General features: G+C 39.6%; 1 protein-coding gene across 4 annotated transcripts; it reads left to right on the top strand.

Annotated features, from left to right (window-relative positions):
* The first annotated feature begins 291 nt into the window (after window positions 1–291).
* TNKS2 (tankyrase 2) lies at window positions 292–27,411 on the top strand. 4 transcript variants are annotated; one of them, XM_028729749.2, is made up of 28 exons: window positions 292–717; window positions 3,705–3,929; window positions 5,435–5,530; window positions 6,437–6,473; window positions 7,301–7,376; window positions 8,294–8,388; window positions 9,340–9,406; window positions 10,086–10,272; window positions 10,706–10,827; window positions 11,594–11,685; window positions 12,404–12,482; window positions 12,849–13,020; window positions 13,196–13,285; window positions 13,879–13,958; window positions 14,216–14,361; window positions 15,168–15,333; window positions 16,192–16,411; window positions 17,227–17,336; window positions 18,798–18,986; window positions 20,025–20,274; window positions 21,291–21,373; window positions 21,569–21,689; window positions 22,194–22,291; window positions 22,624–22,698; window positions 23,522–23,627; window positions 25,011–25,197; window positions 26,446–26,602; window positions 26,966–27,411. In XM_028729749.2, exons 1-28 carry the CDS (start codon window positions 474–476, stop codon window positions 27,026–27,028), a joined length of 3,633 nt encoding a protein of 1,210 aa, XP_028585582.2. In that variant the 5' UTR covers window positions 292–473; the 3' UTR covers window positions 27,029–27,411. The 4 variants fall into 4 exon arrangements, with proteins under 4 accessions (XP_028585582.2, XP_028585583.2, XP_028585584.2 ...); XM_028729750.2 differs by lacking the exon at window positions 13,196–13,285; XM_028729751.2 differs by lacking the exon at window positions 18,798–18,986.
* Window positions 27,412–27,436: the final 25 nt, after the last annotated feature.

Below are 27,436 nucleotides of genomic sequence, written 5' to 3'. Positions count from 1 at the left end.
CCTGTGGGTCTCCAGATGTTGTTCAACTACAACTCCCATCACCCCTTGCTAGCAAGCCCAGAGCTCAGGGATGATGGGAGTTGTAGTCCAACAACATCTGGGGACCCACAGGTTGAGAACGGCTGCTCCCAAGGAAGCAGGGCTGGGGGGCGGGGCTTCAACCGCGGCTCCTTCGACGTCACTCCGCCGCTCTAACCGCCGCGCCGGCAGTTCTCTCGCGCACATCGCGCATGCGCTTCCCGTCCCGCCTCCCCCCTTCATCGTTGCGCGCGCACCTCTGCTGCTCCGCCTCCCTTCCCCCTCAGTGGCTGCCTCGGCCGGAGGCGACTGTGGCGTCGAATTGCTCCCCGCGGCGGCCGCCGCCGCCACCGCCGCCTCCCCCCGCCGCTCTCCGCGGAGAGAGCTCGGGCCGCCTATGGCGGGTGTTGGGCTCTGAGGGCGAACGCGGGAGGAAGTTGGCTCTTGCCCCCGGCATGGCGGGGCGGCGGGGCGGAGCGGCGGCTGGTCCCCTGGGGGAAGCGCTGCCGCCGCCGCCGCCGTTGCTGCTGTCCCCGTGCTGCGCCGGGGGGGCGTCGTCGTCGTCGGAGCCGGCCCGCGAGCTCTTCGAAGCCTGCCGGAACGGCGACGTGGAGCGCGTGAAGCGGCTGGTGAGGCCCGAGAACGTGAACAGCAGGGACACGGCCGGCAGGAAGTCCAGCCCCCTCCATTTCGCCGCAGGTACTCGCGGGTGGCCAGGCCGCCGCCGCCGCCTTGGGCGTCTCCGCCCCTGACTCTGCATGTGAACGGGGGTTCGGGCTATAGTGGCTTTAGGGCCGTGGGGTTGGGCCCCTTCCGCCGAGGAAGGTGCTGTTTGTTTATTTGGGATTTTAAGGGGAGTCATTCAGGGAGTTGGTGGTCGGGTGCCCCCACGACCGCACGTTTCCTTCGTGGAAATAAGAGGAGCCTATAAACCCACCCCCTTCTCGTCCCTGATCTCTGGCCATGCAGGAGGAACTCACGAGATCCCCGTCCCTCAAAGCAGCCTGTGGGGGCTCGTGTTTAAATGGCCACCGTAGCCAAGAGCAGCCAGACTGACCCGCCTTCCCCCCACATACAGCGAGGGAGGCCTGCAAGTGGTGGCGTGGGCCGACCTTCCGCTCCGTGGGCGGGATGCATTGTTTTCAGAGTTTCCTCGGAAGTGCTGCTGCATACCTGAAAAGTGGCATCCAAAGGGGAAGCAAATCGGTACTGGCCAAGTCCTGACATTCAAAGGATGTCCAGTTTGAGAAGGAAACGTGTCGGTGGTGAATTTGTTAATAAGTTTGCAATCCACTCTCAGAGCTAAATCGAGTGATGGTCCACATCCTGTAAACATTAGTTCACGTTGTGCTTTGTGGGCGCTTTCAGGAAGATGTTGTTGCTCAAGGGGGATTAACAGGCACATTGTGTGTAAAACATGCACATAGATGGGATGTTGTGATTAGGCAAGTGTGTGTTTAGAAGTTCCTGGAAATCATTGGTCACAATTGCATGTGTGCAGGTGTCACATCAGAGTTGATAATTATTTTGTAATTCCATCTTGTAATTGCACACAAGGATGCCTTCTTCAGATGCAAGGCTTAGGTGGTGTTTTGCAACGCTGAGGTTGCTAGAGCTGACCCAAATAGACAAACTGAGAAAAGGAGGCTGGAGCTTCTTAGACACAGGTTTTTCCAAAGCCTACTGATTTTGGCTTGCTTCCAGATAAGTTTGTTTTGGATTGCACATAGCCCTAATGCCAAAGTTGTTTAGTCCATCTGACACGGTGAATTACTTAACTGTCATTAATTTGCCCAGGTAGGAACAAGCAAACTTATCCTATCGAAAAAAAACCCCAAATGATGTCTAGACCAGCAACAGACCATATTAGCATATCACACCAAGCCATGCTATGGCTTTTAACAAGCATGCAAATATACTGGCTCCCTTATACTTACAGGTAGTGGTTGAGAAGGTTGCCTGGTTTGGATGAAACACTAAGCCAAACTTTGGCTTAACAGCTGTTCTGCATTAACCTAAAATACCAGGGAGGAACAATAGTGGTGCAAGGTTTTCTCCAGAAGCATGTTTGCATTTGCACAAAACTGTGGTTTGACTTAGTGTGACATGCAAACTAGGCCCCAGGTGATTGAAGGAGGGGGCAGCAGGCAAGGAGAGGGAGACTGACTAACCCTTGCAACCCCCATCAAGAAATCCCCCATGTGGCATTTAGGTTTATGAAGAAACCTAATTCCTAGGGCAGGGGCAAGTCCAAGGAGGGGAGGTCATAGGCTGAATCTAGAGGCAAATCCCTTTAGCCCACAGGCCAGCAGTTCCCCAACCCCCATACTCACTGGGGAAATCCCACTGAGGGGAAGACATCCCAGCAAGTACTTTAGCCCTGAGCTCTTCATGGCTTTGTATTGTATAATGCAACACTTGGAATTGGATTCCGTGGCTTATCTTCCATAGATACTCCAGAGAAAAGCATGCCCATGTGGGCTGGTGAAAGTTGACTTGCTTCCTTTCACCTCATTCCACCAGCATCCCCTTCAAACCTACCTTTAGGGTTGAGGGCTCCTGAACTGTATACTGCAGATGTGTGCATTCAAATCCTATTCTGTTAGACCACAGTGTTTTTTAAGAATTGGAAGCAGCATAACAGATGGATCATTGCTTATGGCAGGAGCAGACAGAAGGTAGATCTGCATGATTTGCAATAGATATAGAAGGGTTTCTGACTGAATTGAATATTAGTATGCAAACTTGATTTTTTAAAAAAATTAAGCTCTGGGATGGCTGACATTTTGTTAATCATTTATCTCAGCTTCTATGTTTCCTACTTGTAAAATAGAAGCATTAATTCGTTTTTTTGCAGCTCTACTGCCTATTGCTTGAGTTTTGTCTTAGAATCCCTGATCCCTGAGTAACTCAGATATAGGCTTCATCTTTTATATAAACATTGTCAGGTGCCAATTGTCTACCCTGTGCCACCATTTGTTAATCTAGCTCCACCTCATAGCCACTATATTGCACCAGGCAACATATATCCTGAAGGCTACCCATCCCCGGTTGACATTGTGTATAGATATAGTTATAGTTATCCCATGGTTCCCTCAAAGAGATGCCGGGGATTCTGTATTGTTTACTGATGATGCTGACTCTGGCAACTGTTTCTCTGTCCAAATGATAAAACTTCCATTTGTTTACTATATAATGATACAAAATGGATGTTTAATGCAGAAAGTAACATTTAAAAAATCCACAGTTGGGCAATATTTATTTGAACCACCAAAATGTCAGATGTTTGGAACTAAATAGGGTATTGGCCAACTGACAATTAATTAATTTATTTATTATCGGCACACATTGTGTTTTTGCAAATACTGTTTGAATAAAATTAGGGAATGTATACTTAGAACTGATAAGAAAATACACAATGTATACTCTCCCCACCATCACCATTTCTTGAAAATATGGAGACTTCAAAAATTAAGGAAATTTAAAATCTCCAAAATAGGAGCTGTCTCCTGTTCTGTTCTTCAGCCTTTCTTTTATTTGGTTAGCCAGAAGCAGTCCTTTGGCATCTTGTCTAGTTATAGCACTCATGGAATATATAAGGAAGATTAGCAAGTTAGATTGTTGTTTCTTAGCTCTAGCTTTCTTCCTTTGAAGACTGACTATGTAAAACTACTTTTTTGTTTCAGGTTTTGGTCGAAGGGATGTAGTGGAATATTTGCTTCAGAGTGGTGGTAACGTTCATGCACGAGACGATGGGGGCCTCATTCCACTTCATAATGCCTGTTCTTTTGGTCATGCTGAAGTTGTCAATCTTCTCTTGCGGCATGGTGCAGATCCTAACGCACGGGATAATTGGAACTACACTCCCCTTCATGAAGCTGCCATTAAGGGCAAAATTGATGTCTGCATAGGTAATTTTTGAAAACACTTGTGGTCTCTGGATCATTGGTGATTCAGTCACCATTCAGGTGATATGTGGAGAAGTTGCAGAACAGTCAAGAATTGATCCTGGGTGTTTTTACTTTTTTTCTGACAACAGAGATGGAAACCATTCTCATCAGGGCTGTGTTTGTTGAACTAGCTCCTAGGTCCTGTGATTTTCATAATATGGTGCCGGTTTTGACAATGGTTCCAGAGCTGAAAGTGATCCACAGGCAATTTTTAAGTAGTGCATAATGGGGGCTGGGTGGCAAAAGTATGAGAACCACTGGTTTAAAAGTGTCTCCAGTGTTTTTTTATATAAAGTGACACAATCATGCATATCTTTTAAATTGGAAAACAAGCTTTCAAACTATCTGAGGCTTTCTTGTAGAAATGAGGATACATTGTTCTTTATTAAAATAATATAAACTAGTCAACTATCCATGAAATACCAAGTTGTTCAAAATATAAGTGGTTAGATAGTATGTAAATTAATTTTCTTCTTTTTCATTTTTGTGAGAAGCTGGTTATGGGTAATATCCAGCTTGGTTGGACAGGATCTGTCTGCATACATTCAGAGATATTATCTATGTTTGCACATAACAAACCTAATTAACAATAATATAACCAACCTTAAGCCAGAGTATGTTCTTGTTACATCCATTCATCCATAATTTTATTTGTATGCTGCCTTTCCATAGTTCAGACCATGTTCATTACATAATTACAGCATAACAATAATATATAAAATAAAGTTACAAAAAAACCAATAACAGCAACAAAGCCCCCCAACAAAAACCCCTAAACAATACCCTAGACCTAATAGTGATAATAGTGGCTGATTGGGGAGTGTCAAACTGTAATTACATGTGGATGTGGCTGTTATTGTAAGGTCGATGGAGCCTGCCTCCTAGATGCAGAATAATATGTGCATTGTACACATTCTAGTTGCAGAATAATATGTGCATTGAAATGTTTCCATACATTTCTCCTTTCCCACCCTAGGGCTCCAGGAGGGATTTACTTAGCGCTCACATTAATTTCCTCCTAGAGCACTGTGTTGGAGAGGGGGGACTGATAGAGACACAGGAAACACTTTCCTTCTGTTCTAGCTAATGCTTTCTGCTGTATGTACATGCAGCAAGGAAGGAAACGGAGGCATAGACTGTACTTGTGACTGAAAAAGAAAGCATGAAAATTGTGTTTTCACAGCGGAGTATTTTCCAGCTGTTCTGTTTCATCCTTAGGACCAGTTCTGTGACTACCTTTCCTTGATTCTGCTGTTTGTATAACTGCTTTTGAAAATATGTGTACACTTCCCAAGTGAAACTAGCCTTTTATACTGAAATGTTCAGGGTTATGTTTCATTATCAGGTTAGCATAATTCTAACTCTTATTTTATAGTTTTGGATTAGGGCATCTAATCCCTTAGCATCTCCACTGAGCTACTTCCTTGTCAAGTTCTGATGAAAGCTTTATTTTTTTCTCCTTTTAGTACTGTTGCAGCATGGTGCTGATCCAGCTATCCGAAATACAGATGGAAGAACAGCATTGGACTTGGCGGATCCATCAGCAAAAGCAGTGCTCTCAGGTAAATGTTGTCTTTTTGTAATCTGTAAGATTTATGTTTTGGCTACTGCTAAGGTGGTATTGCTTCTATTATGCTTGGTGAGAGTAATACTCTTTGTTAACTGGAGAAGACCTGCTAAGAAAAAAATCAGTAATACTTTGTAAGATTGGTAAAAGAACAGCCCATTTATTTTTTTACTACTCCTATGGGAAAGCAAATATAATGGCTTGTTTATCCTACCATCATGCAAAATAAGTAATATTTGAAAAGAGTGCTACTTGTGCAAGTTTAGTAGCTAGCTTCAGAGTTGATTGTTTCATTTTGAGGGCTAAACTTTTGATTCCAGCTGTGCTATTTATCTAAATTGGCATAATTATACTTTGTATATACCATACGTTTTGCTGCTTGCCTGAATGTTTAGCTGTTTTTGACTTTATACAAAAATAGTGGGGTGATATTCAGCTAAGTTTTACTGAGAGCAGGGCCACTGAAATTAATAAACCATACTAAGTTAAGTAGTTCTATTTCAACAGGTCTACTCTAAAGCCTAGTTACATCACACCCAGTATTTTAAAATTATCAAAATGGATCCAGTTCAGGGTGTTGGTGCTCATAAAAGTTGTAAATGACCTTGTCCCAAGTACTTGAAGGAGTAACTTCCTCCACATGTCCCAGTGTGTTGTGTGCAGTCAGAGGAATACATTTTTATTCATCTAGGCCTTTGGAAGTAGATGACTTTATAACTGTAATTTTAATTATTGTATATTGAATATTGCTTTATCAGATTTTGTTTCTAGCAAGCCAGCATACTATTTGGGGAGGGAGGACAGGATAAAAAACATGGGGGGGGGGGACTTGCTTTATAAAAGTTTTACACATTTGTATTTGAAATAAAAAAAAACCTATCTCCTTTTTGCTAACTTTCAGGTGAATACAAGAAAGATGAACTCTTGGAAAGTGCCAGGTAGGAAATAATAAAAGATGTGAGCTGGATCTACTGCCCAGCCTCTTTCAAAAATACCCGAAAAATGAGACAGGCTACACTTTGAATATTTTTTCATATTCTGCATAACAAAGGCTATTCTTATGTACAGTTATGGATTGGAAATTATTACCATGATCTTAATGTCTGGCATTCTCCATGCAATGGCAATACTTCTCCAATGCAGGCAATCCACTCTGTGTGTGGAGGTGGGGGAGGCAGGGACAGTGCATGAATGACATTCAAGGAAGGGCCTGCACACACATACTGGCATGGGCCTCAGGGCCAGGCTGCCTTGCTCTCTACTCTAGTTGACTCTTTTCATTGGTTACTGTACTGGAATTCACGCCCGAAACAAAAAGTTGGCCCTGGTCAAACTTCTCAACAGGTAAATTAATCACATACACCCAGGGGATTTTGTCTTGACAAAGATAGAATCCGTCTAAAATGCATTGCCCCCGGACAAATAAAACAATACTTTTTAGGAAACCAGGAACCAGCATGCAAACAACCTGCCTGTGGCACCATATTAATCTCAGTCCCATTCCTAAAAGCGTTGGATGCAACCGCTAGTGTTCCTACAATAAAATAAGAATAGATATGTTGCTAGCAACTGTGATTAAGGATTTTAATATATGATATATGAAGTACAGTAAGCTAGTACCATTGCACCAATAAAATCTATTCCAAAGTTTTAATTTTAATTGCAAAGCATTCAGGTAGCTGTTTGTAGTTGCTTTGCAGTATTGTGTAAGTTGAATAAAGAAGGATGCATGCCAAATGTTCAGGAATCTTTAATTGCCTTTTAGGAGTGGAAATGAAGAAAAACTGATGGCTCTTCTCACACCACTAAATGTCAACTGTCATGCAAGTGATGGCCGAAAGGTATTTTGGTTTTCAAATGCCCACTTTCAAATGTTATATTATTATTTTTTAAAAAAAACACACTTTACATTAAAATGTATTTGGTAATGTATTTGGTAACATATACTTTGGTTAATGTTTTGAATTATATTTTAATTCAGGAATGTTTACTTAAAGTAAAAATCTGATATTATGTGTGTTCCCTAGCTGTATAAACAAAAGAGCCATGGATATTCTGTCTTGGCAATATCAGTTGTTTGGTTTTTATTAAAATTGTACTTTTGAAAGCCAGTCAGAAAAAAATGTTACTAAGGAATCTAATATAGAGATTATGCATTGGTTTTCTTTGCCAAAAATGCTTGCTGTATCAGTAAGATTACTAGTGTGCTAGGTAGCATTAATTACTTTCTATATATTTGCCTGGGGTGTGGACAGAAATCAAAATCTGTTGTCCCTTTATTATGCTGTCCTCTTTAAATATATTTATGTAACTAGTTTGGCTTGAGAAAAGATTGCAGTAATTTTTGCCTTTGAACAGAGGTGGGAAATTAAGCCTCATTCTTTCTCTGGCTCACTGTGCTGTACTCAAATGTAACTTATTATGAGAAAGGCCCTCCTAAATCTATGGGTTGGATCCAGAGGTAGCATTCCATGGACGGAACAGCTCTGAATAATCAGGGAAGGTTTTGATCCAGCAGAAAATGAAGATGCTGGATTAGATGGGCCACTTATCTGATCCAGCAGGCTCTTTTTATGTTCCTAAATATCCTTCTGCCAGGTAGAAGAGGATGTGAGTTTTTGCTGACACTCCTCCCTTTGCAGCCCCCAGTGTCATGCTACAGATAATGTAGAATGCTTTAACTGATTTATTATTATAATTTTAATGGAAAATTTCCTTCTATTTATAAAACAGTTAGATTTATTTATTTTATTTCTAGTCAACTCCATTACACTTGGCAGCTGGCTATAACCGTGTTAAGATTGTGCAGCTCCTGCTGCAGCATGGAGCAGATGTACATGCCAAGGATAAAGGGTAAGTTTTTCTTGGGAGGTTGTGGTATGATTTTGTAGATTCTGTTGAAGCATGGATTAGATTTATCTCTGAAATGGGCATGCCACAACTTGTGGCACTTTGTTCAAAGAATAGGCCATCTTAACCGGGCATTTAGAAATTCTAAATTCAGAAGCCCTCTTGGACATTAACTTTATTTGAAAGGGTTGGGATGCCTTAGCAAGCCCCACTTTTGGGGGCATATAATCTTTGCCAGTTTGTGCACCCCTTCTTGAGTTGAAACACAGTCTTCTTAAACATGGAGGGGTGTAAAGACTGGCAAATGTGTTGCACCGGAGGAGGCATTTCTTGCCAACTGCTTCTACTCTTACCCGTGTAATTTCCAATCATGTGGGAAGGGAATGACTGATTGGCGCTTTAATCAGATGATTACATGAAGCTTTTCATTAAATAAAAAAGGGCATGTTTTAACATGGACTTGCATGAGAACTATGCAGAGTCTTTCCTCCAACATGTTGTACTAGGTCAATCCAGGGGTTTTATAACTGTTGCATTCCTTCAAATTTTGTGAGTTAATTCTGCAGTCTGTTATCTTCAATTACAGGCTGATCATCTGCAAATATTTATTTTTTACCACATCGCTGTCTCTAATGCCAACTGACTTTCTTTGTAATCTAATTTAACTTGATTGAACGTCTCCAGTTAAAAACAACAATATTATTTGTTGACTTCAGTAGTACTTAATTGTTATAAGTTGACCACCCAGTTGTTATGCTTTTGAAGAGCATTGAGCCCAATGACAGAGGAACTCCCCTCCCACCCCCCAGCCAATGTTTGGTTTTCCATTTTGTCAGATGAATGTTTGGGCTTTCTGTTTGATACTAATAATGAACTGTGTTTGGCAATATTTTATTTGTGGAAGGAGATTTTTCAGTGTTCATGTGCTAAGTTATTGGGATTTCCCCTCCACAGAGATCTTGTTCCTCTTCACAATGCTTGCTCCTATGGACATTACGAAGTAACAGAACTTCTAGTAAAGGTTAGTTTCTTAATTGTGTGCAATTTTTATGGGAAGGTTATTGCAATTTTGTTTCTTTCTGTTTTGGTATTTTGAAAATTACTTCCTGTCACCTAGATTTTTCAAAATGGTCATTGAAGTATGCATATTATTTAATGTGTAACCCATCTTAGATTGCATGAGGTAAAAGAAATTATGGAAGAAAATGCTGGACTGATTGTGTTTAGGGCTTGTATGTCTGAAAATTCTAAATTTACACTTGACTTTCTGTATGGGATCAAGTAATACTACTTTTTCTTTTGATAAAAATGTCTCATGAGAGAAACATGGGATTAGGAGAGTGATTCAAGATAAAGATACTGGGCTTCTGAAATTACTGTAATTATAATGGTTGCAACAACCACTTGCCCAGCATGTTTTGAGATTGTTCCTAGAAGTATTGGTCTTGGGTTTGTTTTTTGTTTTTTTAAGGAAACTCAAGTTCAAACCATTTATGGATAAAGGCATGTGTCTTGTCATGAAGCTAAACAGTCACTGTTTGAAGGAAAGGAGGACTACTAATCTAACATTAGAGTTCTCAACCTTCTGTATATGAGTGTTTATGGGGTCATGTTAAGATGGGCCATGTCTTCCCTATGACATCAGAGTTCTAGTTCAGTATTATCCAGCATAAAATCATAAGTTATCTTTCCTCTCCTAGCATGGAGCATCTGTGAATGCAATGGATCTGTGGCAGTTTACTCCTCTGCATGAAGCAGCTTCTAAGAACAGAGTGGAAGTGTGTTCTCTCTTGCTGAGCTATGGTGCTGATCCTACACTGTTAAACTGCCATAATAAAAGTACAATCGACTTGGCCCCAACACCTCAGTTAAAAGAACGATTGGCATGTGAGTATAGAGGAAATGGGATTGACTGAGAAGAACTGATGGACATGAACACACACACCCCCCCCCCCAGTTTCCAGTAGGGACCCACACTTTGTAGCCAGTCATGATTTGTGATACCTACCACCCTTCTCCCCTGAGTCCTTTAGTATGCACAAAATCAGAGGCAAGGCCCTGCCCCTCTCCCATACAATTTTTAAAAAAGTTTCTAGTATCGACATTTAAAGGCATCTTTCTCCCCTCAAGACTAGGCATGATGACTATTCTGTGAGAAGACAAATTTACTATCTTTTTGAAATTAGAAGAACCATTCTTAATGATTTCTGCAAATGTGTCTTAATGCAGAACAGTGTGTGTATTTGTTTGAAAGTAATAAGATTTACCTTTGATAATGGCTTGAGACCTATACATCATGAAATCTTGTTTTCTCTTCTAGACGAATTCAAAGGTCACTCACTGCTACATGCTGCAAGGGAATCAGATGCAGCTCGCGTAAAAAAGCACCTTTCTCTTGAGACTGTAAATTTCAAACATCCCCAGACTCACGAAACTGCCTTGGTAATTTGTTGAATATATATTTATGTTGTGTGGTAGCTAAACTAGGCAAGTTGACATGCAGCTATTTTCCTTTTAACCAACTTTGGTGGCCATACTGTTTAACATGCATTGTTGTTTTTTAGGCATAGTTTATCCAAATCCATTTGTTGATAGTATTTTAGAGATAAATGAAATTCAAGGAACTGATTAAGGAGAAGGGAACAACTAAGACCTGAGTAAAAGGTGTAGGGCCTGTGTGGCTTCTGCATCTGGTCCTCAGCTACCCTTCCTTGTCCCCTGCCCCCCCCCCCTGCATGCAGCAGTTAGTCTTAAAACCAGCCTCCCATTGGAGCCCATGGAATGCATTTTCAAGTCTTAATTGCCAAATGGGGTAGGTAGGGTACAGTTTGGGAGAGCATGTTAACCTCCAGCACTATGACCCCTCCAAATGACAGTTATGCTTTTTTTCAAACTTAATTGGTGCATGGGAAGCATTTTCAAGGTAGTTCAACATGGAAAGAGCATCCCAGTTGACTTTAATTCAAGGCTGTTTCTAGCCTAAGTGTTGGTTGGGGGTGTGACCTTTGGGTTGTGAAGATGGCAGTGGTGGAGGCTTAACCCTTCCCAGAGGTAATCTCCATGCAAATCATTCCTCCCAAGCACTTAGGCCTGAAAAAAATGCTCCCATATTTCCATGTGGTTTGGTTTAAAAGTCACATATTTTCATATGGTTTGGTTTCACCATAAGCTGATAAGCAAATGATATAATGATTTCACTTTTTAATAGCACTGTGCTGCTGCATCTCCATATCCTAAAAGAAAACAAATCTGTGAACTGCTTTTAAGAAAAGGAGCCAACATCAATGAAAAGACAAAAGAGTGAGTTTTCATTTCACTTTTTTATTCCACCCTGCTTCCAAGCATCTCAGGACAGTCCTTCCATTAGTGGTTTGGAAATTGTCCAGTTTGTGGTAAACACCATGATTGTAGATGCATACAACAGAACAAGTTAAGATTGGAAGAAAGTGAATCTAAATCCTGCCAAAGTCCTTCTGGCCATGTGAGATGAGAACTAGGGAGACAGGTGAAGCCTCTGGTTCATTCCAGTGTGCAGACTTAGTTGCCATAGAATGTGCTCACTGCATAACAAGTCAACTTCAAACCATGGTTTATGAAGCTATCTTGTTGAAACCATAGTTAACGTCAGCCATAATTCCAGGTGCAGGCAACATGACAAACTAATTAACTTGAAACAGAAGCAAAAGCTTCTGAACTACTTGGTTGCAAGGAAGGAGGAGAAGGCTGCAGCTTGTTCTGGTTTGTGGACTTCATGGTTAACTTTAACAGGACATGCAGATGTAGCCATTGACTTGTCGAAGGCCGCACAAAGATTATTTTAATGTTGCTTTTATCACTGTATAGTACCTTGCTATATTTTTATGAGAAGTGCAGTTTATAAATACTTAAATAAATAATGCATAATTGGAGTCCTCCCCAGTTGCAAACTGATGCTCTAGCCATTGTATTTGCATACTAATTATCAATTATCAGTCTAATAAAACTCAGTGAAAACTGTCATTACTTTTTTTAAATCAAGCTTCCTGACACCTCTCCATGTGGCAGCAGAAAAAGGTCACAATGATGTTGTTGAAGTAGTCATAAAACATGAAGCAAAGGTATGAGCCACTTAATTGTAATCAGGCATATTTTCGTATATAATAAAGTAGAGAATTGCAAACCTGCAAATTTTGTAACTTCTAATAATAACCTTCAGGCATGTATCTTTTTGTGATTTTCCCAACTGTTACATTCTTGGCATTATATAGAGACTAAGATGAAGATTTTTGGGAATGTTTGAACTCTTGATGAACAGTCCATTTTTGCTGTAAAGATGTTTTGCAGGCAATAAAATTTGCAAACCAATATTCCACACTGTGGTTTTTTGGTTTTTGTAAGTGGAATTCCTTCAGATTGTTCTTGAAAAATGTGTTCTGCACACTTTTATGTTAATGATATTTTTAACATTCTGTGGTCATCTCTAGGTCAATGCTTTGGATAACCTTGGGCAGACATCTTTGCATAGAGCAGCACACTGTGGTCATCTGCAGACCTGCCGCCTGTTGTTGAGCTCTGGGTGTGATCCATCAATTGTGTCACTGCAGGGTTTCACAGCCTCTCAGATGGGAAATGAGAGTGTTCAGCAATTATTACAAGGTAATAATTTTAACACTTCTGCCTTGTCAATGTATCAGCTACTTAAGCAATCTTGAGAATTTTTTTTCTGTTGGAACTGAAAAATAATTGATGTGTATGATTTGCAGTACCAGCAAATGTTTGCTGCACTACAAGCTAAAACTAATTCTGAAACCTTCATCCCTTGCGCCCACAGATTCTTCTCCACCTGAGGAACATGCTGAAGGAACTTCAAAACAGAAAAAATGTCATGGGCAATTAATGGTGGCCTGTTTTCTTAGAATAGGTACAAATGCTTGGCCTTGCTTTTTCAGGCTAGGCTATTGCACAATGTTAAAGTGGGGGAGTGTTGTCACTCTTCTTCAAGTGACCCCCTTTTCCAATTCAGAGACGAAGAGCGTAATGACTGGTGGTTCTCTTCTTTCTTTCATCTTGCTAAAGTTATGTCTACAGTATAAGATTGTGTGTTGCAGTTGCAACTTTAGTTGGCTGTTTCATGAACTTTTGTCATTCAGCTGGTGGTAATTATCTGACAGTTTGTGTATGTTAATACTGAATACTGTAATTCATTATGAAAAATGCTTATGTCTCAGTAAAAAATGTCAGGTTCAGTTCCAACAGTGCATGTCTAATTTTGCATTAATAATAGTTCTGCAGCTACTTGTTGTACCTGAGTTTCTCTAACTGGTAATTGAAAGTTTAGTTGGTATGTTCAGTTAAATTGTAAATCAAGCCTTTTGTCTAGGATAGTTATATTTTTGTATACTATGAGATCTCAAAATGGTATTCCTCTAAGGGTTAGTATTAATGACTATTTATTATTGTCATCTGTGCTATTTGAACTTGGTTAAGTAATTTATACCCTCATTTATTTTATAGAAGGTGTCCCTTTAGGCAACTCAGAAGCAGATCGGCAATTGCTGGAAGCTGCAAAGGCAGGTGATGTGGACACAGTAAAAGTAAGTTTAGAAACGGATTGTGGCTTTTCTTTCTCTCAAAAATATGACATATATAAGTGTTGCAGACTAATTTGTGAATATTATTCTCAGGTCTTCAGAGATGAGAAAACACTGAAAATTTAGATAACTATTTTAATTGCTTTGAAATACAAAATCATATAAAAGTTCTGATTTCAAGACAGTTGCTTTGGGGGGGGGGGGGAGTTGGCTGAATATTTGGCTGAAGTAACGTGTGTCTCAACTGTTGTGTTCCTTAGAAGTTATGTACGGTACAAAGCGTGAATTGCCGGGATATTGAAGGCCGCCAGTCTACTCCCCTCCACTTTGCAGCAGGATACAACAGAGTATCAGTGGTTGAGTATCTTCTGCAGCATGGTGCTGATGTTCATGCAAAAGACAAGGGGTAAATATTCCATTAAATAGCTCATAGTGAATGTAGGGAGTGGAGCAGAGGGAGGAGGACAAATCTCCATTCTTCTTTGTGTTAGTGCCTGACACATGTATTGCATCAAGAATGCTTTGGGTGGGGGCTATGCTTCAAATATTTTTTTCTAGAAAAAATAGGTATCATAGGGTATCATGGCTTATTCCCCCCCCACACACACTCATAATCCTTTCGTCATCTAAGTTTAGTTTCAGCATATAGATAACACATTATCCACCACACAAGGCTAAATGTTCCCTCAAGCATATATTAAATGTCTAAGAATCTTAGAATTCTAATCCCCCTCTATACCTTCAGCGGCTTAACATTTGCAAAGCCTGGAACCCCAACAACTGGTGCTTCTAGCTGATGTCAACATTACAAATTACAGAATTATGATGGCAGTATGATCTTTGTGTTGACCTTAAATATATACACTGCATTAATCTTCCCCAATCTGGTGCCTATGCTGATCAGAATTGTAGTTCAAAATATATGGAGGGTACTAGGTTGGGGAAGACTGCTTTGTAACTAGAGGCTATTTGAATTAAATGTATCTAGTTGACTAAAGTATTCAATTTATCTCCATATGAACACATAATTCTTCATGTACTTCTTTTTTCTGAAATAATTTTGTTTTTAATAACAACTATACTTAACTGTATGTTTAGGTCAGTCATTAGAAAATTGAGGTATTTTTTAAGATACTGAAAATGTTAGCCAAAATTAAGGCACCCTGCCCAGTGATGCAAACACTGATGGATGTTTTTCCTTCATATTTTCAGAGGCCTTGTCCCTTTGCACAATGCTTGTTCTTATGGACACTATGAAGTGGCTGAACTGCTGGTTAAACATGGTGCAGTTGTCAATGTAGCTGATTTGTGGAAGTTCACTCCTTTACATGAAGCTGCTGCAAAAGGGAAATACGAGATTTGTAAGCTTCTGTTACAGGTGCGTCACATGAAAAACTGAAGCATGTTTCAGTTTCATTAGTTTGCTTATTTCCATTTAGTGGTATTAAATTTGTTTTTTAAAGAAATGTTTCAAACTATCCCATGTTCTATATTAGAGCAACTACCACAAGATTCACCTTGTGTCTGTTGTATTTAGAAGCAGTGCACTGTGTTTCATTTCTGTGCCATATTGTTCCCATTCAATTCATTATTTGGGTTAAAATCTGATCTTTTAAATCTGAAGTTGTCTTTCATCCCCATGGATTATAATGGGGAATTAAGTGGATTAAGCCTGCTAAAAGTTGGACAGACTTTCTGCAGGAACCTTTAAAAGTGTTTGTGTGTTTGTTTATTTTATATACTGCACGTTCATATAAAATGCTGCAAGACTGTTTACAACTTTAAAACACAATACTACAGTAAATGTCAAACGTATTAGTAAAAGCTAGACCTATCCATGAAAATGGAAGATCCCACCACCTCACTCACCCTCTGCTTTTCCCCAATCAGCTTGGTTTCATTTCTCAGGAAAGGGAAGGTGGGAGAATGGTTGTGCATTTAACCTTTTGTGGGGTGGGGGGAAATGAGGATGCTTGGAGGGTCCATTAGCCTCCTGAAGATGCCTTGTTAATAGCAGGACCAAGTCAGCAACATGGAACCCCAACCCAAATCACCTTGGTTTGCCTCATTAATTGGGGTACACATAGAGCTGGTGAGCATTCTTAGTATAGTTGAATATTTGTTAATAGAGAAAGAAATAATCAGCTGACAATGATACAAATCTTAAATATGTTTCTACTTGAGTTATGAATGCTAATGAATGTGTTGTTGGGTTTTTTTCTTATCATCAACATAGCATGGGGCTGACCCCACAAAGAAAAACAGAGATGGAAACACTCCATTAGACCTTGTTAAAGATGGTGACACAGATATTCAGGATCTCCTTAGAGGAGATGCAGCTTTGCTAGATGCTGCGAAAAAGGGCTGCTTGGCTCGGGTGAAGAAATTGTGCTCCCCTGATAATGTAAATTGCCGTGATACACAAGGCAGACACTCTACTCCGCTCCACTTGGCAGGTTGGTGTTACCATATTAATGCATTTTTTAAGGATCTATCTTGGACTAGAACTTGTAAAGGGGTTATTTAAAGTAATTGGATTTTAGTCAGCAGTTGCAAAAGCCAAAGGCAGATCCTCAGGCTAATCTTGCTTTTTTACTTCCTTCCCCTGCAGTCTTCTGTACCCTCCAAAATTGCTATTTAGACAGTTACAATGGGTTACATCCAATCTTTCTCTTTTCTTTCTTTGCACTCCCCTTCACCCTGAAAAAGAAATCTCTCCAGAGCATTGGAGGCCCAGTGGAAAAACATGGGCTGTATTGTTCTGTACCAAGGGAATTGAATTTGGGTTGAGAGATCTTACAAAAAAACCCCACCTGGTTTTAGGCAACCTTTCACACTCAGTGCAGTGCAGCCTACACTGTTCAGGAGGGCTTCCCTGAACCTCTGGAGGGGGGCGGGAAAGGGGAAGAGAGATTGGATACAACCCAATGAAATTGTCTCAATAGTAGAAAATAGCAAGAGTGACGGGTGACTTTGCAAGTCTAGTATCTCAGCCTTGTAAGCTTGCTAACAGCACCTCATGGGAATGGACGCACACACACAAGGCTGAACATGGAAGGCTATGTATGTGAAGCTTGTGTTTTGCCTTTGAGTTGGGCTTCTCCATCTCAGAGTATACATATAACCGTGTTTACTCTGCAATTAAAAAAAAATAAAATAGTTCAGAATTTTATGGTTCAGGTAAGCTGGAAAAGAAGTTTGTTGATACATTTATAGTAATATTTTTCAGGTGCCTTTTGATAATCCATAAAAAAAATTATTCTCTTGCTAGCTGGTTACAACAATTTGGAGGTTGCAGAATATCTGTTACAGCATGGAGCTGATGTAAATGCACAAGATAAAGGGGGTCTAATTCCTCTACATAATGCAGCATCCTATGGGGTAAGTATATCATAAACTCTATGGGAAGAAGTGAATGATTGAACCAGAAGATCTAAAATTTATTTGAGCACAAATCAATGTTTGTTGGTGTTTGCTTAAATACAAAATTGTGTGTTCACTCTCCCAGTATTTTGCCTGGATACAGCCCAGGGTGTATGAGGGTTTTCTAAACTTCATAATATTTGTGGAAAACAGTTCTTTTTCATAACTCAGTATTGAGTAATACACGCACGCGCGCACACACACACACACACACACACACACAGGAGTCCCTCATGCTGTTTCAACTCATGTGTATTTGCATGTTTAATTTCAGTGAATTCCAACTCAAGCTGTTGATTTTTACACCTATCTATTGAGAACTTGTAGTTAAAACTTCTGTTGTTACTGCTCTGATTGTGTGTCCCCCCCCCATCTCACTCCAAAGAATATATGGGATAGAGGCATACTGCTAACAGACTAGAAGCAGTACTTCCGAAACCAGCTGCCACAGATGATTTTGGAGGGTGAGGGTCAATGTTTTTAGTTACTAGCGCAACTCTAGTGAAGAAGAGAATCTAACCAGGATAGTTTAGATTGTGAGAAACTAAAGTTTACAGGCAAGATTAAGCCATTTCATACTTTTATTTCCTGATCTGCTCTCTAATCCTAGAACACTTCGAAGGAATAGTTTCCAAATTAGGCTGATGGTCAGAAGTTAGAATACCACAGAGGCAACCGTCTCTGTGGCTCTGTGAACCAAGTTATACACTTTGCTAATGCCCTGAATAAAGAAAGTGTATGAATACATTTGATTTCTTGCAGAACAAGTGTTCTTTGTACGAACATTGAGTGTATACACTGCCACGGGCTTCCTAGATATGGAGATTACCCAGCATGATGTTCCCTAGGAAAGGCACTATCCAGATGTTGCCCATTCTAGTGACCATCATAACAGGTAAATCTCCATAGCTATGTTCTACTCACAATATTGTAAAACAGATATGCTGTTAAGCATGCTGGTTATTTACACACATGGGTAAAAGATTACATGTAGATGGGGCTAGAGTTTAAGAGCATGGAGTATGAACTAGAAGCTGTCTGCTCAAATCTCAACTTGGTATTGAGGTCATTTGATGGCCGTGGGCAAGAAGCTGTCTCTCTCTCCAGCAGGCTGTTCCCCAATGCCCCACAGTCTCCCTGTATAGAGATGGAGACAAACAGTTGAATAAGAAAGGCATTTCTAGCAATATCATATCTCATATTAGAGCTTCCAAGATAGGGTGGCTATTTGAACAAACCACAAAACAGGGTGGGGCAAGCTGACCTGCGTGCAATAGCGGAGTACCGAGACTTGAACTGCCCTCTTTGTTTTGATGGAATGTATTTTGCAACGTTCACTTTTTAGGAAATCCAAAGGAAAATTGCAGCAAACGTTTCCCCCCCAAGGGTTGCACTACATAAATGTATTTTATTTTCCAGCATGTAGATGTAGCAGCTTTACTTATAAAGTATAATGCGTGTGTAAATGCTACGGACAAATGGGCTTTCACACCTTTGCATGAAGCAGCCCAGAAAGGAAGGACACAGCTTTGTGCCTTATTGTTGGCACATGGAGCTGATCCTACTCTGAAAAACCAGGAAGGACAAACGCCTTTAGACCTAGTCACCGTAAGTGATGGGATTTTTTGAGAAGTTTGCATTAAGCTTCAGTTCCTGGCTCCTGACCCAGACATGAAATTTGAGAGATTAAAAACGTGTTGTTATTATGGTGGGCTGGAAGCTAAAATGCAGTTCCCTAAAGTTGGGACTGAAGATGGACTCAAGGAATTTAGTTTAGGTGTGGCTTTTGGAAGTACATTTTTCAGAGAGGAGATAAACTATGTTATTGAATTTGTGCTCATTTACAAACATATTGCTTGATGTTATTACCTAGTATTTTCTGGGCTACTTTATGTCTTCAAGTTAAACTATTGACAGCGACCTGCCATTCACAGTTTGTGACTAAAAATGTCTAGGTCCAAAACTCGCAACACAGAATTTCTTACTTAGTATAATGTTAAAGATAGCATCATTGTGCACTCTGTGGCACCAGTGGCGTAGTGTGGGGGGGTGCAGGGGGGGGCCAGCCGCACTGGGCGCAACATCTGGGGTTAGGGCAAATCCACAGGTTAGGGGGCGCAAATCCACGGGTTAGGGGGCGCAAATTACTTGCCTTGCCCCGGGTGCTGACAACCCACGCTACGCCACTGTGTGGCACCCTAGGAGCTTGCAGTTTATATTTAGCCTAGGATCATAAGCATACTTTCCTGGAAGTAATCCTCTTGAACTTAAGGGGACTTCTGAGTAGGTATGTATAGGGCTGCATTGCCAATCTTTCTACAATAGTGTTTGCCACATTAAAAAAATGGTCTTTTTACCTTTTTAATGTGTGAGGTGGGGTACACTGCAAGTGCGTGATTTTTGTATAGGATTTGTCTCTAGGGTCATGCCTTTCATTGCATTGTAATTCTACACAAGCAGACTCTGGATAAGAGTGATAATATATCTGGTGATACTGGTAAATAGCAGAATGTAAGAAAACTTGGCTTCTTAGGATAGCTCAAGTAAAAGGCCACTCACTGTAAATGTTACCTTGTCTTCATATATGCTTGAATAAATTTGTGAATGTCTTAATGATATTCTAATTTTTTTAATTATTATTTTCAGGCAGATGATGTTAGTGCATTATTGACAGCTGCCATGCCACCTTCTGCCTTGCCATCTTGTTACAAGCCTCAGGTTATAAATGTATCTCAAAACACAACATCTTCAGCAGATTCACTTTCTTCTGTTCCATCCAGCCCTTCTAATCTTTCTGCTGCCAGTAGCCTTGACAACTTGTCTGGTAGCTTTTCTGAACTTTCAGTTGTTAGTACAAGTAGTGCTGATGGGGCCGCTGGTTTGGAGAAGAAGGAAGGTGAGTCCTTCCTTTACTGATGAATTGGCTTACTCAGATGGGTGGATGATTTCTGAAGAATTAGGACAGTCCACACATGCATCAAAGACTGCAACATATACCAATGGTGCTACAAGTAGTATTCCTATCCATACCAGTTTCATTATTGCAGACAGATAGAATCTGATGTAACTTTAGGCACAGTAGTGCTCTGCAGGTCATTCAGTGAAAGGCATGTATGTGTGATTTGGATTTTAGATAGATAGATATATCCAAAAATGATTTTTTCTGTTTCTTAGATAGTCACATGCCAATACATATTTTTTTCAGGGCAACTTGATTAGCCGTATGGTAGAAAGATTACTTGAATGTGAGGCTTATGTGTGTTAAATTTACGAATGCTTTCTCACACAATGCCCTCATCCTCCCAGTGCCATTCCTGTAGTTATTTCTGAAATAATTTTTTGTACTTCTACTTTGTTGGATTTATGTACAGGTTTGAGAAGATTTACCTAAGAATAAATCGAGCTAAATATGTTTTAATTTGATTGTATAGAATATAAGGTCAGCAAGTACTTTGATTTTATACTTAAAACACGCATTGTCTTCATTCACAGGTCAACCATAGTTAATGGTTTACTGGGATTGGGTCATTTTGCCCATTTTGCTACAGTCCCCAGATTAATTGTGTTAAACAAAAATTCTAGTTTGGATGTGTTTCACTACACACAAACTATGATTTGTACCCAAAGTTTGTTCTTGACTTGCTGATCATGATTTTAATATTAACACTAAGCCACAGATTGTGGGTTCGTTTCTCTTGTGGGAAGGAGCACAGCAGGCAAAATCAGCATGCTTACTGCAGACTAGTGCCTATGGTTTACCATGAACTTGTAAAGTGTGCCACAGCATGTCCCAAGTGTTATTGGACCTGTATCCAGAAGATTGTTTCTAATTTATACTCTCGTGAACCTGCAGAAAAGGTAAAATACACTTAGCCCTTTAATATGCAACTAATGTCCACTTTTCTTATACAGTTTCAGGTGTTGATTTTAGCATAAATCAATTTGTGAGAAATCTTGGACTTGAACATCTAATTGACGTATTTGAGAGAGAGCAGGTGCGTAGCTTTATTGTTAGGGAAACAAGTTGCATGATGCAAATGTAAAATGAGAAATTTTAAATTGCACGTGTGTGCGCGCGTGCGTGCATAATAGTTTCAGTTCTTAGCAACTTGAAGTTTTCCATGCTGAAGATCTGTGCTGTAATTGATGAGTTTAATGTGAAACTGCATTTATGTTACTTTTCTTTGTAGATAACATTAGATGTACTGGTTGAAATGGGGCACAAAGAATTAAAGGAAATTGGTATTAACGCTTATGGGCACAGACACAAAATAATAAAGGGAGTTGAAAGACTAATCTCAGGACAACAAGGTATGTTGCAGATGAAATTTTCGGGGTTGTGTTGCAAGTTGTGGAGGAAAAGAGGAAGGGAACATATTGATGTGGAGGTGTGGGCTTAATGTCACCCTAAGTTTTTTTTGGGGGGGGGTTAGAGCATGTTTGTGATATGCAAGCTCATTTTTCTATAGTATTGGAACCTGGAAACCTTGCAAGCAGAAATTATTATGTATTACATGAATTCTGTGGCTTGAATCCAATAGTTCCATTAGCACAAGGACTTCTTGCTTGCACAACAGAATTTGCACAGACTCCCCAAAAACCTGTTCCAGACGGTTGGGGAAAAAACCCAGGACAGATTGAGGCACAAATTGAGGGAAGAGTGAGGGGAAAGTTTAATTGTGCAACCAGAAGTCCTTGCACTAAGAACAGCTTTGTTAGATACAACTCTTAAGTTCTAAAATTATAACCTTATCTATTATATATTTTTAATTGAGCTATATGTGTCTAAATATTACCTGTTGCATTTTCTCATAGGTCTTAACCCCTACCTAGCTTTGAATACTTCAGGTAGTGGAACAATCCTCATAGACCTATCCCCTGATGATAAAGAGTTTCAGTCAGTGGAAGAAGAGGTATATCTTTCGATTTATATTCCATATAAAAAATCTCACTGTTGTGTAATCAAATGTAATAAACTTCATTCATTTTTTCAGCCTTGGCTGATTCAGTGTTAAACACATGGTGCTCATCCTCATGTTATGGCTTTTAATGTTGTTATTAATCATTGTCCCCAACTGAGGAGACAGTAGAGATAAGATAGGCCAAGCAATTCTTGTGACTTTTCCAAATACCCTGAACTAACATAGTGCTGACATGTATTTGCTGTGGATGGGCAATTTTTTATTCAGCACAATGGAATCTAATAAAAGTTATTGTTAGAAAGTCTTTGTTTATTCCACTTCAGATGCAGAGCACTGTTCGAGAGCACAGAGATGGTGGACATGCTGGCGGGGTTTTCAACAGATACAACATCCTAAAGGTAGCTAATTGGTGTGTCTGTCACCAAGAAGTCATTGTTTGTGCTATCAGTTCTTGCCCTTGCCCTTGAATTAATTGTGCAGTCTGGAAAGTAGAAATATATACTGTGCCAAGGAAACAAAAACTGGATTTGTAATGAATTAGAAACAAATGTGCAACTTTCACTTTATTGACAATGCTGTCAGTAGGCTGTTAAAGAAATAGAAACACTTCAGTGGGAAGAAAACTAAGATGAGTTGTGGCATTAATAAATGTTATTATGGCCTAAGATGTCATGGTCTAGAGGCCATGGGTGATTTCCAGTGAAATACTTATGTTATCCCAAGGACTTCTGGGTGTGAATGAAACTTCTCTTCCCTCTCCACACACATCCCTAAACCTGTTCTTGGGGATTAACCCCCACCCCACCCTCCTTACACTAATGGAACTGCTTTTCTGGATACAGTCCTGTTTCATCAAATGCATAAAGTGTAATCCTGAAATGCGTGCTTGCATACACACACATACACATATGCAGACACACATGGGGGTCGTAAGGAAGTGTGGTTAGAGAAAAATTCGATAGTGGCAGTTCAGTTAGAATATGGGCAAGAGGAGCACAATGATAATATACAACAATGTGATAGATGATAAAGCAAGCATCTTGACTTTATTAACTAGCATTTATAGTGAGAAAAGAAATAATTCTCTGTATTCAGGGCAAAATCAAGAAAGTTGAGTTTCTTAATTGTAATTCCTTTTCCTAAGCAGATTTGTGGAAGTTGCTTATACTTCAGACAACTGAAGAAAACTAATTGTGAATTCTGGATTTTCTGCCCTTTTAGATACAAAAAGTATGTAACAAAAAGCTCTGGGAAAGGTACACTCACAGGAGGAAAGAAGTTTCTGAAGAGAATCATAATCATGCTAATGAAAGGATGTTGTTCCATGGTATTTCAAATTATTTTTTTCTCATGTCCAGTCATTACTATTTATAATGTTCTGATTTCTGAAATTTGAAATGATCTACAGTTCAACTCCAAATAATGTTTAGTATTAAAGTCTTTTAAAACTCATAAATATTATTAACCAGTAGCTACCATGTAATTTTATATTGTTAATATTTAACTGGTATTTGTACAATACTGTTAGCATTAAGTGCCTGGAAAAGAGGAGAACCGAAAAACCTCTAAAAATGGCATTGTGTGCTTAAATCTCTTTCATTGAGATTTCCATTACAATTGAGCTTTAAAAGCCTAAAAAGCTGAGTGAACATAAAAATATTGATTTTTAATGCTCAGCTGTTTTAGCCTTTTCATTCTGCTCTTTTTAGTTGTATTTGTTTGCCAGTATTTAATAATTGTGTGTTTATTATATACACCCACACACCCTAAATATTCTCCCTCAGTATGATAACACAGAAAGCAATAAGGAGAGGCAGGTGGGGTATATAGTTTTCCAGCAAGTGTAATTGTGAAAGGCCCATTATTGTGAGCAAAGAGACTGGGCAAAAGCACTTTATCCCCAAAAGATGGTTGTCACAATGAGTATGCCAGTCATCAACTATGCCGGGCACCTGTCTATCCTGTTAATTTACAGTTGCAGCCTGATATACATCAGTGCATCCTAGATCTACTTTGTGAGTCTCAAGGGTCATTTCTCCTGACTGCAGCATCCCTACCTGAAACAGGATTTTTGGTTGCCAGTCATGCCTCCTTTAGTGTCAAACCATCCCCAGATAGCACAGTGGTGATATGTTTGCGGGCCTAAAACAAACCTCTCCTGTGATATTATGGCAACACTATTAATGGGATTTATGGACCAGGCTTGGTGCCAAAATTTGTGCAAGCAACAGCAAGGCACTCCTGATTTTGTATCCCCACCCCCGGTTTTTTTGCTTCCCCCTCCCCCTAATGTATTCAGTTGGACAGTGCTTCTGATTTTGTTGTAATAAAACTGTCACTGCAGTATTTCCCTGGATAGCGATGAGTATTATTTACAAGATGGTAGAATATTCAGTGCTAAGAACATATATACAGTGGTACCTCTGGTTGCGTACGGGATCCGTTCCGGAGGCCTGTTCGCAACATGAAAAGAACGCAACCTGCAGTGGCGCGCCTGCGCACGTACGGGTTGATATTCACCACTTCTGTGCATGCGCTGACATCATTTTGTGCTTCTGCACATGCGCGAGTGGCGAAACCCAGAACTAGCCCTTTCCAGTACTTCCGGGTTGCCGCAGGACATAACCTGAAAGAACATAACATGAAGCAAATGTAACATGAGGTATGACTGTAATAAAGACTAACACTTTTTATTATAATGTACTCGCAGGCTCCCCTTTTGTGAATGCAATTATTCATAAAGGTTTTGATGAGAGGCATGCATACATAGGCGGAATGTTTGGAGCAGGAATTTATTTTGCTGAAAATTCCTCCAAAAGCAACCAGTATGTGTATGGTATTGGTGGTGGCACTGGTTGCCCAATTCACAAAGACAGATCTTGTTACGTCTGCCATAGGTAAGTTGTAGTAAAAGTTGTTTGACCTGGTTTTTAATCTTTGTGATTACGTTGTTGTAGCCCACTCTGGGACCTTGCGCTGAAGGGTGGGCAATAAAATAAACAACCTAACAGAACTATATGTATTGTACTAAAATTTGTAGAAGACTCATCATTGCTTATTTAGAGAATGTATATGTCACTTTTCTGACACATCTCTCAGGAGAGAGGATACAGAGTTACAGTGGGTCTGAGAAGGGAGGGTTAGTCCTGTTGTTTGAGTTGCTTCTGCCTGTGCAGACTCAGGATCCAATCCATCATTTACATCTATAAAATCAAGGTAGAAGGTTTCTGTCTCATTTGTCCCTAATGTCTCTATCAGCACAGCTATCAACCAAAAAATGGGTGCATATTATGTTACTTGCAACCAAGTAATGTTTACCAAATGAGGAAAAAGTAGTATTGACTATTAAAATCTTGTATGTCTGCTTCCGCATAAGAACATTAATTTCTCTACATTGGCTAGGTGATCTTTTAATTATCCAATTTTGGTCAGATTCTGTAAAAGTTAAAATTAGTTTAAGTTCACTGGAAAAAATAGACTTAAAATATGCCTGGTTCAGTGTTGGATTGTCATGGAGAAAGTGGCCTGCTACCTATGTGGGGTAAGGGTAAAGATACCGACTTTTCTCACACCTGTCCAAATTGTAGCTGGAATATCTTGTCTGAATTTTTAGCCACCCATTTATGTTTTTATGGATTGTAGTGAGCCCTTAAATTGTGAGCTTTATATTAGCCAGCATTCCCTTTTTAAGTTTTATCTGTGTTGGAGTCCTGGCCAGATCATTAGCAGTTTGTTGCCTTTTCATTCATGAGACTCTTAGTCTCAGGTTCATGGGTTCAAGACACACGTTGGGCAAAAATATTCCTCCATCACAGGACGTTGGACTAGAAGACCCTTATGGTCCCTTCCAACTCTACAATTCTATGAAAAGCTAAGGCAATATCCTTTAAGCTACATAGTGTTCTTTAATCATGTGCTTTAACACATTTTTGTTATGTGATCAGAATTTCTGAGAGAACAGTGTGGAGAACAAAAATAGGTGTCTTGGTGTTCTTGGATCAAACTCAGTATTAAGAGTATATGGATAATACTCAAGTAAAAGTAATGCTTTTTGTAAACCTTATTTGCATATTAAGAAATGGAATTGCTTGTTTATTTTTGCTTTTGCACATTTATAAGTAAAGGTTTTGTTTTCTTTAATATAGGCAGTTGCTGTTTTGTCGTGTTACATTGGGCAAGTCTTTTCTACAGTTCAGTGCAATGAAAATGGCTCATTCTCCTCCAGGACACCATTCAGTTACTGGGCGGCCTAGTGTAAATGGACTAGCTTTAGCAGAATATGTCATTTACAGAGGAGAGCAGGTAGTGTATTTTTAGTTTCACTTTCTAAACACGGTTTTCCTTAAATTTGAAGGTTGGTATTCATAGGCATCTTGGATTTCTATATCTCGCCTTCCAGTTTGTTTAATAAGAGAAATAGCTTTTTACAACAAAGTCCTGCACATGTCTACTCCGCAGTGGGTTCCATTGATTTCAGTGGGGTTAACTCCCAAGTAAGCACATAGATTGCAGCCTGAAGCCGTGAGAGTTCTTCACTTGCTCAGAAGTGCATGGTACTTTTAACTATTTTGTCCTTACTATAAGCAGTTATTTTTCATCACATGCATTATTCCCATAACATGTTTACAGGTGACAGAGAATAATAAACATAATTTCATATTTCAGGCCTATCCAGAATATTTGATTACGTACCAGATTATGAAACCTGAAACTGCCACAGAAGCTTGAAACCCCAGATGTTTTGCAGAGATCAAAATGAAGAGTACACTGAATTGCTGAAAAAATGTATCCTACCCCCACAGCATTGTGGTAGAAAATGTGAATAAAATCTAACATTTTGACTTAGTAAAGCTTTAATAAATATATAGTAAGTTTTCTAAAATTTCAGAAACTTCCTTTTTTCAGCACTTTAACAGAACTCATTCCAGGTGATACTGGGTTTGTCTGTACTAAATTATAAAACATTAACTTGAACTTTGTTTTCTATATGCTGTTACAGTGAAATCTTAACAAATTGTATTGCTATATAGGAACTCATTTTACTAATACTGTGTTCTTTAAAACACTACATTTACACTGAGTAAAATTGTATTTGTAAAACCTGTAAATAAGAGCTTTTCTACTAGCCTGGTATTT

Source organism: Podarcis muralis, chromosome 6, assembly GCF_964188315.1.
Source record: "Podarcis muralis chromosome 6, rPodMur119.hap1.1, whole genome shotgun sequence".
NCBI classification, from domain to species: domain Eukaryota; kingdom Metazoa; phylum Chordata; class Lepidosauria; order Squamata; family Lacertidae; genus Podarcis; species Podarcis muralis.
Note: the sequence above shows the minus strand (reverse complement) of the source record. Positions and strands in the feature narration are given on the sequence as shown.